Below are 15,418 nucleotides of genomic sequence, written 5' to 3'. Positions count from 1 at the left end.
AATTCTGTGGATCACATATTTGGATTCAGGTCCCTAAAGCTGGGGTTGGAACTAGATGAGCTTTAAGGTCCCTTCCAACCCAGACCATTCTGTGATTCTATGAACACAACTGCACCTGTTTATCTTCTCTAGTTAACTCGTAGATAGACCTCTCCTTGATAAAAGTGTCAATGCAGAAGTGAGAAAGAAAGCAGAGATCCAAATCAATCCATTACTTCACGAATAGGCTCAAACCCCATGATCCTTAGGTCCATGAAATTGATTCTGTCCTTTGGTTAAAGTGGTTTGGCTATAATGTCTCCCTTCATACTTCTCCAGTGAGGTCTATTTGTGAGTTGCAGCTTGTTCAAAGTCCTGTATTTCTTCACAGTGCCAATCTTACAAAGGTTCTCCAGAGACACAGACTTCAAATCCATGTTCTGGACTCCATTCGTACCTGTATTTTGATCTGTCACACAGGGACTCTAGGCACTGGTAGAAGAGAGATGCCTCTACCCCATCAAGTGGGCTGCAGTCATTTGGGGGCTGACGCTGCCGATGTTGCCCAGAGGATGATGTTGGCACAATCACAGTATTTGGATTCTTACCAGCCAGTAGATCTTGATAAATGGCAGCCACGCTTTCCAGGAACTCTGAAAAAAAACAGAAAGTGAGTTAAAACTCAGGGCTGTAACCAGCAAAGCATCCTCCTGACCTACCAGACCTGGGATTAGACTGTCAGTCCCTGCTTTGTGTTGTATGTAGCACCAACATGAAATAAGCACAATACTAGGGTGTCCTGCATATTCATATCAGATATTGTGCGAGCACAAACAGCCATTTCCATGTAAGTTGCTGGCTTCTTCCTGTCAGGATGATTATGAGAGGCCACTCACTCTGTTGAATGAGATTCTTCTCAAGGGAACAGAGGTTAGCTAGCACATGGATAAAACAGCAAAGCATGAAAACTGATGTCGAACACAAAACTAGTTTGCAAAATCTAAAATGTTTTCCTTCTCCATCCCTTGCCACTGACTAAGAAATCGTCCAAGTTGGGAACAAACTATATGGAACAGCAACAGGAGCAAAGGGATCAAGTTAGTCAGGGCTCCAGGCTGCATCCCAGCTTGTCTCTGTGCTGCTCCAAAGTAAATATAACACGGCATCTAGAGGAAGGGCCAGGGCAGGTCAGGGCTAGAGCTGGCAGAAAGCCTCTCCCCAGGCTCCTCATACTACCCACTGTTTACTGCAAGAGTTTAATTTTAAACAAGTTTGTTTATGGATGTGGTCAGCAGTTTACAAATCTAGATTCCATTTGGAGTGGTTTGCATGTGTGTGGGTTGGTGGGAGAGCGTATGACAGGCTGTGTGTGCGCGTTGTGCCTGGCTGAACAGGACCAGGGTGGGATGTTTGAGCGTGTGTACGCAAGGGCGGGCTTGGGAGGACTCCAGTGGCATTAAAATCCCGAGTGAATGGAAGTGTGATGCTGTGCTGAGGCGGGTGGGGAGGAAAGGCAGGATGTCAGCGGGCCCTGAGGCTACGCTAAGGTTCTGCAGCTCAGTGGAAATATTTGTTATATTAGAGAAAAACTTTCCAAACACATTTTCTGTCCCTGGGTAAAGGCATTACAAGCCTGCCCCTGCCCAACCCAAAATCATCATTTTGAACTGTTTTTCTTTGATGAATTGTCAGGGATAAAGTTGTGATATGCACAGGAAAGTTACAGAGGAAGTCTATACAGACAAGTACTGAGAAAAAGAGAATTTTGTGTTAGGGAGAGCAGCTGACTTAACTGCTAGAAAGATGGGAACTGACAGGTTGGATCAGAGCAGCAGGCCACCCAAGGCTACTATCTGACCACAGACTATGCTCCACCACAGCTTCTAGCCACTGTCTCCCAGTATCCAAACCTGGCCCCTTGTGCCTGCTCGAGGCCAATTGTGAGCTACATCCATCAGAGGGAGCTAGTTAAGTGCGAGCGGACAGAAATCCATGAGCTTATGTTGCCTTTAGAAGGTGCTTCGGGCTGGGAGATAACTAAGTGGCACCCTAGCAGTCCCCAGTGCTTGGGAGCATATCTAACTGATAAAGGAAATGCTTTCCTGTTTTTTCCCCCACTTAAGCAGCTCCTTGAATGAGATTCCCTTTCCTCAACCACAGTTTAGGGGTCTAGAACAAACAGGCAAATGTATTTTAAAGCAGCCTCCCCGTACAGAACAAGCACCTGAATGCTCATCCAAGTTCCTCCTCTTTGTCTCATGAACTTCAGTTTAAAAATATCTGGGGATTTTTACAGATGTATATGTGTGGGTGAGCATATGTAAATAAACACACACACAAACTAATAATATTTTATTTGTACTTTTCCTGTCAAGAATTTTTAAAGTACCACTCCATCTAGTTAAAGTGGGGGAGAGGGGTAGAATATCATAAATCATCAACAACATGAAGAATGTAGATGGGGATTAACTGTTCACTTTCCCTTCCAACTAGGGGCTCTCAAGTCAAGCAAGAGAGGTGGTTCTTCATGGGACAGGTGCCAGGTGTGCACAACTCCTTGCCAAAAGGTGTTGTGGAGGTTACAAGTTTCTGTGATTTCAAGGGGAGGCTAGAGAAATTCTTGGGAGAGGAGTCTACTGGTGGTCCCTAAATCCATGAAAACTACACCCAGTTCAGAAACTCTTTGAGCTGAAACCAGCTCAGAGTTGGGCAAGTATTAGGGGGAAGAATTGTAACTGTTTGTCCAGCTCCTTTTCCTTTCAAGGCACCAGCTGGTAGGCTTTTCTTATCCTGTCTCCAGCAGGGACCAATACTTTAAAGGCAGAAATACTGTGTTAAGTAAAAGAACCAAACCAAAACAAAAATGTTTCTAGTAAAAGTTAATTGTTATGTGCTAACAAACTCGAGATAAAGTTGGAAATTAATGTCTTAAGGCTAAGACAAATACATGAATCAGCCATAACAGTTACAGCTATCTTGTTATTCACAAAAATTTGGAACTTCCTTATGAAGCCTCCTAATCTCTTCACATCAGTGATGTCTTTTGTCAGTAGATTACATTATCTCTGTATTTTCTGTGAAAAACCATATCCTTACAAGTTTCAAAAAAATGCAGGATTGGAAAGCTGTAAAGTTGTAATGCTATAATAGTGGATGAAGTCAGCAGCTTCCCAGCATTTACCTGAGTAGTAGAACTGGATCTGGAAAGCAAAGAGGAAGTCAGAAAAAGACATCAGGCAATCCATAGCATCATCCATCAGCACAATCCTAGGATAAGGTGAGAGAAACAGTTTAGCATCTACAAAACAACTAAAGTCTGCAACCAGGAACCCCAGATCTAGAGAAAAATGCAGCTAAGGAGCTACATACAACTGAGGATTGCTCGTGGCTTGGCCAGTATAAGAGGTTAGGAGAGAGGAACACCCACTGCTACATGGATGTGGACATCCTAATGTCAAATGAAGGCAGCTTAAGAACCCACAGTGAGGAGAAGGTCCTGAATGTCCATGCTATCACACACTTCAGCTACAGGGTGAACAGAGTAGTGTGACATGGATGTCAAGTATTCAAAGCCCTGTGGACACGATGGAATGAATATTGGCATAAGAACTGCAAGACTGGTGCACATAGCTATGTATAGAGTAACTGTGCTACAGACCAGAGAGTTACACGAGTATTAAACAGGTGTGAGCAGAACAAGACTTATCCTATTCCTCTGGATACCAGAGTTCATCAAACTGGGATATTTTCAGCTTCGACAAGGATAACAACAGCTATTAATTCCCAATCTATGCTCAAACAAACTCCACTTGACTACAGAAGAAATAACATTGCACCAACAATCAGCTTTCTACTTACAAACTGTGAACACCCTGTCCTCCCTTCCTGATGAATGAATCAGTCCCTTCTCATATCTATCAGGTCTATCATTTGACTATCAGGTCAAATTTCATGGAAACTGAAGACTTCTTGGGCCAAGGACGACATCTTCTTTCTCTCTGCTAAGCCCCACGTGCATGTAGGGATCTACATGTATACCTATTTTGAAGCATATTCCATGAATATAGAAAGTATCATCCAGAGGCCATAAAGATGAAGTATAAGTGATAGTAAAGTCCAAATCCTCCTTTCAGGAAAAAACTCTGGATTTCAGAAGTAGGTTAGGGCAAAAACATTCATAAAAATGAAAACCAAAGCAATGCTCTGGTCACTGCCACTACATAAGGATGAAAAGGTGAGTCTTGTGGGGAAAATCAAACTTGGGCTGATCAATGACAGCTCAGACTGAAAAGCAGAAGGAAACACTCCACTTGGAGTATTTGGATGATGCTAAAGAAAGGTAGTTGGTACTTCTTTGCAACTGTGTGCAGCTCTACTGACCCTGTACAGTCAGTATCTGGCTTATCATGTCATATGAGAAGCACAGTTCATTATAGCCAAAGTATGAGTCATCTAGTAGGACCTTTTTGAACACAGGGTCAAATGCAATCCATGCACCAACTCCTGCAGCATCAATGGTTTAAACACCTTGCTGGGGAAAACACTGTTCTGTCTCATGTAAGAGTCCAGGGAGCTGTGTGGGAGGCTGACCTACAAGAGTTACAGAATCTTGCAAGACTTCCCTGCCACTCAGACCAGTTCTGTTCACTGTGGCAAAAATCAAACATGCAGAGCAGCTTGAATTAATTAACTCAAAGAAGAAAGACTGGGGCTAAGAGGGTCCCCAGGAGAAAAGCCAGTATTTAAAACAAAACCCTTTGAAGATGTCAAAGTGCTTGTGAGTTATTTATTATGTTCCAGAAGCCTCCTCCTCCTGTCTAAAGAAGCAGTAGCTTCAGTTCTTAATTCTCACTAATAAGCATGTTACTGAGATTGTCAGTGGCCACATAAAGGAAATGGCTTTGAAGCTGGCAGGCAGAGCATCTTCATCTCTCAGGCAATACTGCTCAGCCACCGGCGTTTCCGACCACTACTGAAGCACTGGAAAGGCGATGGGCCACACTGCTGATGAGCTGCACTCCCTCCTTTGAAATGATGGTCTGTCTCCCAGATTCCCTCAAAGCACAAGCTCCAAAGCATTTGCCAGTGCGTTTCTCCATCTTGGAGATGTAGGAGAACAACAGTGGAGAGGGTTTTTTTAATATATTAATTATGCAAAGAGACAATATTACATCACCTTCCTGACAATGAACTCACTTGATTTGTTAAGTCTAAAGCTACTGTCCATGGCTGTGCTCTGGCAGCACCAAGTCCCAGCATTTCTCTTAGAGGAGAGCATGAGGAAGCAGGCAGAGGTCTGAGAATTTGCTGGACATTTCCTGGCTGACAGCAAGGAGCCTCTAAGGAAAACTGTACTGCACATATGTGACGGAGAAGTGTCTAAACAGAAACAGGTGCACTCTGGTGCTGGGTTACTGACTCCACTTGGCCCAGGAGTTTGCACTCCGGAAATGTTGAGAAGTCTTTAAATCCAATACAATCATTTATGAGGAGATTGACTGCAGCTGGCTATTTCTCCACATAGCCAGCTGACTGAGCAGTCAGGGGAGCTGGGAGAGCATCGGATGCAACATATCTGCACCGCTTCCCTGAAATATCTGCTAAGGAGAGAATCCTAGCCATGGACTGTAACCCAGACAGCAGGACCAAAACTGAGGATGAAATGTGAAAGTCTGAACTGCAACTCAAAAGATTTCATCAGGTAGCTGATATTTCAAGGGATTCTTTATTAATTCTTTCTCATCCAAATTAGACTTTAAGCCCTCAGGGGCACACGCTTATTTACAAAGTTAGTAGTCAGCACTCAATGAATAATGAAAATCAAGGAGAAACTTTGGAAAGGACTGAAGAAAGATGCCTACACTTGAGGGACTCTGGTAAAGGCTGTAGTGGTCTTTCAGGGTTCGAGTGGGTTGGGCTGGCAGGAAGACCTTACTACTGTGCCAATGGGGAAACTTTATGATCTACTGATTGCGGTTAAAATCTCAGAAACCCAGACTAGACAGGATGTCCCCAGGACAAACTCTAGGCCAGGCAAGTTGAAAGGACTTTTACTGCTCTCTGCTATCATTAAAGGCTAACTGACACAATCTGTCTTAAGGCCAGGCTGGTTCAAATGAGCCTTCGGGGACTTGGTTTGTTTATTGATACATGGAGGCAAAAATAAGTAGAACACACAAAAAGGGGCAAGTTCTGCACTCTTGGGCAATCTTTTAACAACAGGGGTACAGATGTGCAAGCCCTGCTTCCATTAGCACCGATCAGCGCAACACAAGCTCCCATCCCACGTAAAACAGTCTAGGAACTGTAAACTACTGAGCTCCTGCTACTCAAATGCGGGCAGCGACTTCCTTGTGTTTCTGTTACAAGAGAAAAGTCAGTGCTCAGGTACAGATCTTGAAATCATGGCACCAAACCAGAAAAATCCCTTCATTTTCTGTCCTTCTGCAATTTCAAGATTCAGAAAACCAAAAGGTGTCTCTGAAGATCAAAGGTATCTCTGTAGATTAACATCTTCAATCTGTTAATGGCTATAGCCCTTTGAAGAAAAAATAAACCATCCAAGAAACCTCACAGGCACAAATAGCCTGGTTCTTTTTTTGGGTATGACTTTTGCATTTGTGTGGCACCAGGAACAGAAAAATGGAGCTCTATGGAGTAAAGCTAATAAAACCTATATTGTTGTAGCCTCTGTTCTTCTGCCCTGACATTTCCCTGATCATGCTCCCAGTGTTTGTTATCAGTGCATAGCAACAGCTCCTGGAAGAGGGAAGCGCACCGTGCTGTGTGATCACCTCAGTCATGCAGCACTGAGACTACAACCACCCCTGCTCTCGTCCCGAGAGCGCCAATAATGGCGCAGGCCCTGGCTGTATCGGTGGATGCTGTGGCTACTCCTGCTGCTACTTTATTTAATTCTTTTCCCAAGCAAATTAGCAACAAGACTGTTGGGGGTGTGCAGACTGAAGGAGGAACATCAGTAGGTTTGCATGTGACATTCAGGCTCTGCTGCTGGAAGACAGCCTGCAGAGTTCACCTTTCCAACTGGTAGAGACCAAGGAGGACAATGGGAAATGGAGACCAGAAAAAGGACAAGACAGTGAGCAACAGTTGGAAGGAAGGAGAAGGATGGTTTAGAATTCTGACAAGTTTTATTAAAATTGTTCAACCGGATTAGCTTGTAACGGAATAATAGCGACGTGGAAGTAAATCTCTAGCCAGGAGTGAGGTCATCTCCACCTGAGCCTGGGTGCCTCTAACAGAGATCTCATTTCTCTCCAACACCTGCTCCCAAAGCCGGCTTGTCTGTCTCTATGGGACACGCACAACAGCGCAGCAGGCCCCTGAACGGGGCCTCTAGTTTACAACAGCCTTGTGGATTAAATTCCTTGACACAAACATCATAACATGTGTAGATACACTGAAGTCTCCGTTCATGCACCATCACAAATTCCTGCTCAGCTCAGCTGGAACCCTCTGAAATACACACCAGCACAGGGGACTGGTGCTTTTGTACCTCCATGAAAGGAAGCAGCAGATATATCCCTGCTACAGGGTTAGCATTCTTTCTTAGTCTGGTATTGGAGACCAAGCAAATGGACTCTGTGGAGCCCCACAGGTCCACTGATGAGCTAAAGGGAAAAGTGGTGCTCAACTGTTTGTTTTAATTAAACCAACACAGCTCTAACTGCAGTTCAGTTTGGATAGCAGCACGTAAGAGCCAGGGAAGAATTCAGAGAACCAGCCAAGTGGAAGAACTAGCAGATAGACAACACTTCTTGTTTTTATCTTCTGAATATAATTTTCATGGCACTCTGATGATAAAGAAAGATAACAGAGTGACAAATAGAAAATGAGGACCTTTTCATGTTTTAGGCCATGAACAACACAGGCAGCAGCTAATATCCTGATCATGTGTCTGGATCCTGTTTCCAAATGTCATATCTAGGTCAGTGAAAAAAGCTAAATTTCCATGCCCCCTCTTGCTGAGATGGCTAGGAATGAGAGTATTTATTCACTAACCTTGCTGTGATTATTTATATATATATTATATGTATATATATGTGTGTGTGTGTGCACACTCCTATTGAGATCTGAACTGACCCCCCACCCCAACAGATGCATATATCTTATTACATTTTCATTATCAGATAGTTAATAATCAACTGCCTGGGCTGGACTGGAATCAGCAAGCACTATCAGTAAAAAAAAAAATCCATATCACATTATCAGTGCCCTGAGCCATCAGTCTGCTTTAGGCCTCATCTAGATTAAAATAAAATTTCAAACAGTTTAGCTACCATGTTCTTAGCTAATGTACTTTAAAACACTGGCAATCCTTCAGAGGTTAGTACCTTCTAAACGTGATCAACCATGGGAAGCTGGGGCGAGGGGGAACACATTTGAAAGATGGTAAACAGTATTTGAAATAGAGTTTAAAATCATGTCAAGTTAAAAACACATTTGCTAACATTATTTTAAATGCAACTCACCTTCTGAACTTAAGAGCCAGCAGCAGCATTCTGCACTGGTATTTCAGTCCCTGTGCACCTTAAATATACACCCTTTCTCACTGCTGGAAAAACACCCTGTTCTTAACCTCAAAACATGGTATCTCTTTTCCCCAAAATTTTAAAAGCTGAAGGTCCCTGTCATACCTTTATCCACAGTTCCTAAATCTAGTTTAGGATCTAGTTCCTAAATCCATGTGTGTAGGACTGGTCTTGCCTTAAAAGAGAGGATGAAGACCTACCTTGCTGCTTTCTGAGTGAGTTCCATTGGGAAGTCAGGGCAGAGCAGCTGCAGCAGGCAGTGGTATTCCTGTGCTGTCAGCAAATCTGCAGGAAAAGAGAGGTGAGAACATCATTATTCTTTTACAGGCTGTTCCCTCCCCTTGCTTCCCCTCTAGGAAAAAAAAACCTCATATTCTGTTCTACTCTCAATTCAAGTAGATGGGGTACTAAGGACAATGTAACTGCTCCCTAGAGCCTCAGAACTGGGCTTTTCAGATGGAGTTTCCAGCAAAGACAATCAGAAAGAGGCCTGACAAAGGGGAAATCCTATTGAAGAAGCTCCTACAGAGAAACTGGTAACAGGTAGTGATTCAGTGTGAAAAAAAAAAAAGGTAACCAAAACAGGGCAGTTTCAAGTGAGAACACAGTTTGGTTTGACTTGAATATAACCATGTGGAAAAAGGAATCATTTCAAAGTTGCTTAAATTTGCTGAAATTCACTGGCATGGTGACCTTCACCACAATACGCCTGAAAACTATCCACAGAACATCTGGCAGCAGTAACAAAGGCAAACAAGGTTTTGGGGTTGTGTATGGAAGGCTACAGAGTATAAACCACAGACGTTATTACTTTGGCATTCACTAAGGCAGCTGGATGGTCTCTTTTGGAATAATGTGAACAGATCTGGTCACTGTATTATAGGAAGCACAAAACGAAGATCCAAGAAACACAAGAAAACCAATCAAATGATTCATGTTTTAGAGAGCAGCTTTGTGAAAGACAGGTCAAGAAAGGCCTCTGCGGTTAAGCAGGAGGAGTCTAAAAGAGGTGACTCTTAGGGAAGCTTATAGGATCCCAAGGGAATGGAAACATCCTGATGTCAAAGAGCCCTACATGATTGTATGTTTATAGTCCAAAAGGCTGTGGACTGGAGTTAAGGAGTAAGACAAGCTGAACAGCAGCAATTTTGCAGTACTTCTATATACAGAAAAATGCAAAGTATGGAAGAAAGAGTCAGGGGTGGAAGTAGAGCCAAGCAGTAGTCAGAGAGGGGATCCAAAGGGCAGAGGCACTAGGACTGAGGTACATAGCATGAGTTCTTTTGCTACAGACACATCTTAGCCTTCCTTAGGCTCCAGTCCAAATAATCAACCTTGTCCCAGATGACAGCCACAACCTCTCTGCGTCTCTGTAACTCCTCAAAGCCAGGCAGTTCGACAAAAGCAAGAGAAAGGGAAAATGCTACACCTGTATCAAATGTTTCAAGAGGCAGGTATGCAGCATCAAAGGGACATTCCACTGTGACATCTAACCCAGCCAAACTCATACTTTCAATGCTGACTAAAGAAATACTGCAGGAGCACCGTCACCAAAATCAAATTCTAGACTCTACCTATGTTATTAGCCAGGGAAGTGGAGGGAAGAGAGGAAAGGGCTACTGTTTTTCTCTTCAGTTCAGGAAAGCTTAACAACATTGTTGTCAGACTCTGACATCCATCACAGACACTCTAGTACTATACGTTGCACTGCTCTTGGGAGGACTTTCTGTCTAATGAAGCACTTTAGGTTTAGGGTCATGCTATGAAAAGGTGATTTTGCTCTGTCTGGAAAAGACAACTCTGCAGTCAGGAATTGGCTCGAACACAAGGAAGTCTGAGCCCGTGCAGAACTACAACACCACTGCAGTGACCTGTGCACCCTGTTCTGCTGTAGGGATAAATGCATCAGAATCTCTCTCCCAAAACTTGAATGCTGAGCTGAATTAAATTCCTGACACTACACTGAAATTACAGATGTCTGGGAGACATGGAGGGCACTGTAACTTTTTTTGTACTGCCATTTCTTACTAAAACACAACTCAGAGGTTGCTCTCTATTGCAGATACTACCTTGGTCCTTCAGTCAGTGTATATCTGAGCTTGGGTTAATGATGCTATCCAGTGGTATGGTGGGGTTTTCTCCTGCAGTGTTAGCTCATCAGTTCCTTGAATGTCATCAAGGAAAGTATCACCAAGTTTTCTGCATAACTGCAAAAGGGTATTACTGAAAAAGTTCCAGTTATCACGAGCAGAAAGATGCATATTTTTACCTGAATTTTTAGCTCACTGTTTCCCAGAATCCAGAATCCCAGAATGGCCTCGACTGGAAAAGACTTTTAAGATCATCAAGTCCAATCATTAACCTCACACTGACAAGTCCCCAACTAACCCATGTCCCTCAGCACTATGTCTACACGACTCTTCAATCCCTCCAGGGATGGGGACTCCACCACTGCCCTGGGCAACCCCATCCAATGCCTGAGAGCCCTTTCAGCAAAGAAATTCTTCCTCACATCCCATCTCAACTGCCCTCTTGTTGTTTCTCTTTCATGACACAACATAGAGGAAGAAAATTTTCTTCTCTTATTTGGTTTGATCAACAGTCATTTGTAGCAACAGAGATTTTGGGCCTAAGTTCTTAAAAAAAACCCCTATCTGATCATCTAAGGTACAAGCAAGTTTCATAAGATCATCTTCAACAGGCTCAGCGTAGGAATGAGGTTACAGGGAAACAGACAAGCTGGGCATAAAAAGGTCCTTTTGAACCAGACACTTTCTCATAATTGAAGAGGACAGTATGGACCTCTTACAACTACTCTTCAAGGCTTTCTAAATTTAGCTTTGAATAATGCTGGGCATTACACTTCTGATCCCTGTCTAAAAAGTCTGCATGTTGGTCTGAAGGAGTCACACCATTTGGAAGCTTTATGCAATACTCAGTTTACATTTTTTGTTCAAGTTCAAATTCCTATTTGTGCATCCTCAGACCTCTTGCTCTCCGTTATTTCTTCTTTTCATTTGTCAACAGATGCTTATAACTCTTTCTTCATACTGTATCTTATTCAATCTATTTAACTGATAACTATATTTATTGGAAGTTAAATCTGTTTATCTTACCCTCTACATCTCTCCCTACGTAGTCCAGTCATATCCCTTGCTCTGCTTTGATCTCCGTCAGATTTTCACAGTGTGGTGTCCAGCAGTGCACAAAGCATCCCTCATGCATTCAGAACAGACGGGCTCTAGGAGGATAATCTGCCCACTTTCATCAGCAAAGCCCCTTTTCATTAATTCTGAATCTCAGCCTTCTCTTTCCTCCCCCCAAAGGTGAAGGAGTTTAAGGTTTTTTTGAAGGATGAGGTTTCCTGAGGAAGTTGGGCTTTGTTCACAGTCCCTGTCAGGTTGCCAGACAAAAGCAGCTTTAGAGGGTAACTGGGCCCTGAGTTCTTAGTTCTGAGGTGAAAATAGAGATCTCTCACGTGCTGGAAATAACATACCGTTAAAACTTTTAATAATTTATGCTGTATTTTTCCTCCTTCCTCTTTGTAACAAGTCACAGCATCATCCTTACTCCTCCATCACAAAACAACATAGAGCTCAAACAGACTTTGGGAATAGGTGGCAGAGATCATCTCCAGCCAATGCAGCAGAGGGTGAAGTTCATTCTCAATGAAAGTGGAATTAATTACGGTTTCAGTCTTTGAGCAAATGGTCAATCTAGATGGGAACTGCACAGAAAGCTGAAGTGGTGCAGAGAAGTTCCTTCTCTAAAGAAAGAAGCCCTTTGCTTCTCATGCCTGGAGAAACGGCGCCAAATCAGTCACTGAAGCATGCAGGCAGACTCTTTTAGGCCGTAACACAACTCAGCCTGTAGACACCCCAGGCACCTCACCAATAAATCATATCAATTTCTCAGGCTACAGATGGGTACCTAGTACACAAGAAGCGGGAGGGGATCACCACAGACCTTAGGAAGTGTCTACAGTTTGCTGTGATGACTGTTTTCTTATTCCTTATAGCACGGTCAGTGAAGACCACGCAGAAGATTATATTTGCCCATACACCATATTGCCTGCCAAGAGCTGCTTGGAATAAACGAGGGCAGTTTTGGTGCATGACCACACTGCTCCTTCCTGTCTCCAGGCCACAGCTGAGTAAATAGTGTTCAACGCTGCATGATGAAGAAAGAAAGAAAAGAAGGAAGGTACCAGTCAGAATGAGTGAAAACTGGAATCCACAACTGCTACTTTGGTTGCTACCACAAATTACTGTATCTCAAGTTCCAGTAACAAATGAAGCAAATCATGGAGAGTTCAAATCTGACCCCACAGCACAGGGCAGTGAGCTATACGCACTCTATACCGTGCTCTCACAGTGGAACAAACTTGATCATACCACATGCTTAAGGATGGAGAGAGACTGATTGCAATCTGCATCTTAACCACGTTCATTTATAGCTGAACGCAACACTTTGCTCTTCTACTGCAAAGTAGCTAATAACAAATTCCAAAGGGATTTTAAAGCAGCAGTACACTAAGAAGGAGCTGGGAGGCTTCATAGAATAAGCACAGAAAAGTAAAGTGGGATGGCTAGAGTTGCAGAGGAATTATTTTAACTGTTCAGTCACAATTTTTGCTGTACTGGTCTTCAAACTCCTGCCCGAACTGTACTGCTGCTGCTACCGTGCCACGAGCCAAATCCAGGCTCTTCTCCACAGATGTCACTGTCTGTGAGCAGTTTATTGTCACTTAGTGCCTGAGGCAGACTCTTCCTCCTGTTTCAGTGGCACAGTGGAGAGGCAGGTTTGTCCATGTGGTTAGAAAACAAACACCACTTTCTGGATAAAAAAGGCATTCCTTTGAGAAACATGAAGTCAGCTGCTTCGTATTTCCCTGGCTTTTAAAACACAGCTTGCTTTTACCACCTTAGTTTCTGGTCTTGTCTGTGGCTGACAAGTGGCACCTGACATGAAGTGATGCAAACTCTATGAATGCTAACTGATGCGTTTATGCTGCTGTCAGTGTCATGAGCAAAGTGTACACACACCTGAGCTATCTTTAATCTAGTTATCTGTCACACCGACAGCAGCCTCGCCACAGAAGCCTGGCGCTCAGTGAAGGCTGTAAAATCTACCCAGGAAGCTGATAAATATTTAGGACTCAGCCTGAACTGCTGTATCTAGGCTGCTTTTGGCACAAGAAGTAGCTATCTACGACGCTGTCACAACGGTGTCACACCTATAAATATGTCCAAAGCAGCAGGAAAATATTTACTGCAGTTGGTATATGAAATCTGCCCCAAAAAAGTCCCATTAGTAACTTCCCAGAAACACAAAGATCTCCTTGATGAATACACATGAAAGCTCCCTCTTCCCATCATCTTTTATGTACAACTACTACCCAAGCAGGCTGGAGCCCTGGGCAATGTAGCCTTCCCCTTTGGATTACAGTAGGACACACAATTTCCACAGGTTGCTTTTCTACCACAGTCATGAAGTCATTCAAGAGTCATAAAGTCATAGAGCTGTAAATCAGCCTCCTGGAAATGTAACAGAGAACAGCCTTATATACATATATATATATACACACACACACACACACATATATATACACACACACACACACAAATATATATATATATGTATTTAGTGTTGGAAAAGTCCTTCCTGGCCTTTAGTTTTTTAAAGTTTCTAATATAAGTATTTACCACATCCTAGGATTCTCTCTATATCCAAGCAAGCTTGAAATCTTGTAGAAAAGAATTAAAACAAACAAAAGCCCCTAAATATAAAAGTCTGTGTGTTCTTGTGCTGTCTATAGCAGCAATAAACATCAGTATTGATAATACCACAACTTCACAACTCGCATCTGGCTAATAAGCTATGTTCTGCTTATGCTTTATTCACAAGATACTTATAACCTAATCTCCTCATATCTCCATATATCTAGTGCTCACAAAGAGAAAACCAAGAATTCTAGGAAATTTAATCCACGTGTAGGACCTAAACAGTGATACACAGTAGTGTAAAAACCTCACTTCTTCCTCATAACACTTTCTACTCTTTAAAAAAAAACAAACTTTTTTCTTCCTTTGACCTATCATCAAAAAGATCTGCTGCTGTTACTTAAGAGAATGTTATTTAAATAAGAATTTGAAACAAAAGAAAAACATTCAAGGGCTGTTTCTTTGACTAATTTGCTTTTTCCACTGACAAGAAGAGATATAAAATAAAAAGAAATCAGATCCAGAATGTGCATTGGTCTAATTTTAAAAATCGATTTTCCTTATTTTTCAAACAAAAAGTGAAACAGAAGGTCACATAATTATCCCCATAATTTGAGGTGGAAGGTTAAATAAAGATAAACAATAAAGAATAAGCACTGACACACTTTCTCCTTAGGTTGTATAAGCATGTTCATGTAAGATGTGTACAGCAGGATTCATTCTGCTCTTGAAGTATAAAGACAGCTCCCACAGTCATTAGGAAATAGTCCTAAGAGCGAAGGAAAATCAGAAGAAAACTGAGAGAGACCTACTTGTAACTTTTAAGTGACAGGAAAACACACCAGAAGCCAAAAGTTTCTGCCAAGTTAGCTCAAAATCAACTTCATATTTTAAAGGAAGGTTTTCTAGTGAATAGTTTAAAGAGGGTCAAGTCCGTTTCGTGGATCAACATAAGATCCTGTGCTTTACATGGAGTCTTGGACATAAGTAGCTTGGAAAGACTGTGTGGCTTTGTACCAACAGTTGGCTCAATCTCATTAGACACTAAAAAAAAATATATTTTTTGTTTGTTTGTTTGTTTTAATACCTGGATGCATCACCTCTACCTTCCTGATGGTGAAGTTCAAAAAGCAGCGAAGCCAATCTAAAACCTCACTCCTGCTG

At 42.5% G+C, this 15,418-nt stretch overlaps 1 protein-coding gene across 1 annotated transcript in view; it reads right to left on the bottom strand.

The window, feature by feature from the left end:
* The window catches only part of CSTPP1 (centriolar satellite-associated tubulin polyglutamylase complex regulator 1), a gene marked incomplete at its 5' end in the record, with an annotated part of 75,373 nt that overhangs the window by 5,053 nt on the left and 54,902 nt on the right, over nucleotides 1-15,418 (bottom strand). Inside the window, 3 exons of the mRNA XM_029083878.1 lie at nucleotides 437-632; nucleotides 3,161-3,246; nucleotides 8,732-8,816. Of these exons, the coding sequence (XP_028939711.1) occupies nucleotides 437-632; nucleotides 3,161-3,246; nucleotides 8,732-8,816 (367 nt within the window). The remainder of the gene's footprint in view (nucleotides 1-436; nucleotides 633-3,160; nucleotides 3,247-8,731; nucleotides 8,817-15,418) is intronic.

Source organism: Antrostomus carolinensis, unplaced genomic scaffold (assembly GCF_000700745.2).
Source record: "Antrostomus carolinensis isolate BGI_N321 unplaced genomic scaffold, ASM70074v2 scaffold4622, whole genome shotgun sequence".
NCBI lineage: Eukaryota > Metazoa > Chordata > Aves > Caprimulgiformes > Caprimulgidae > Antrostomus > Antrostomus carolinensis.
The sequence above is the reverse complement of the archived record's forward strand: the minus strand, read 5'-3'. Positions and strand labels throughout refer to the sequence as shown.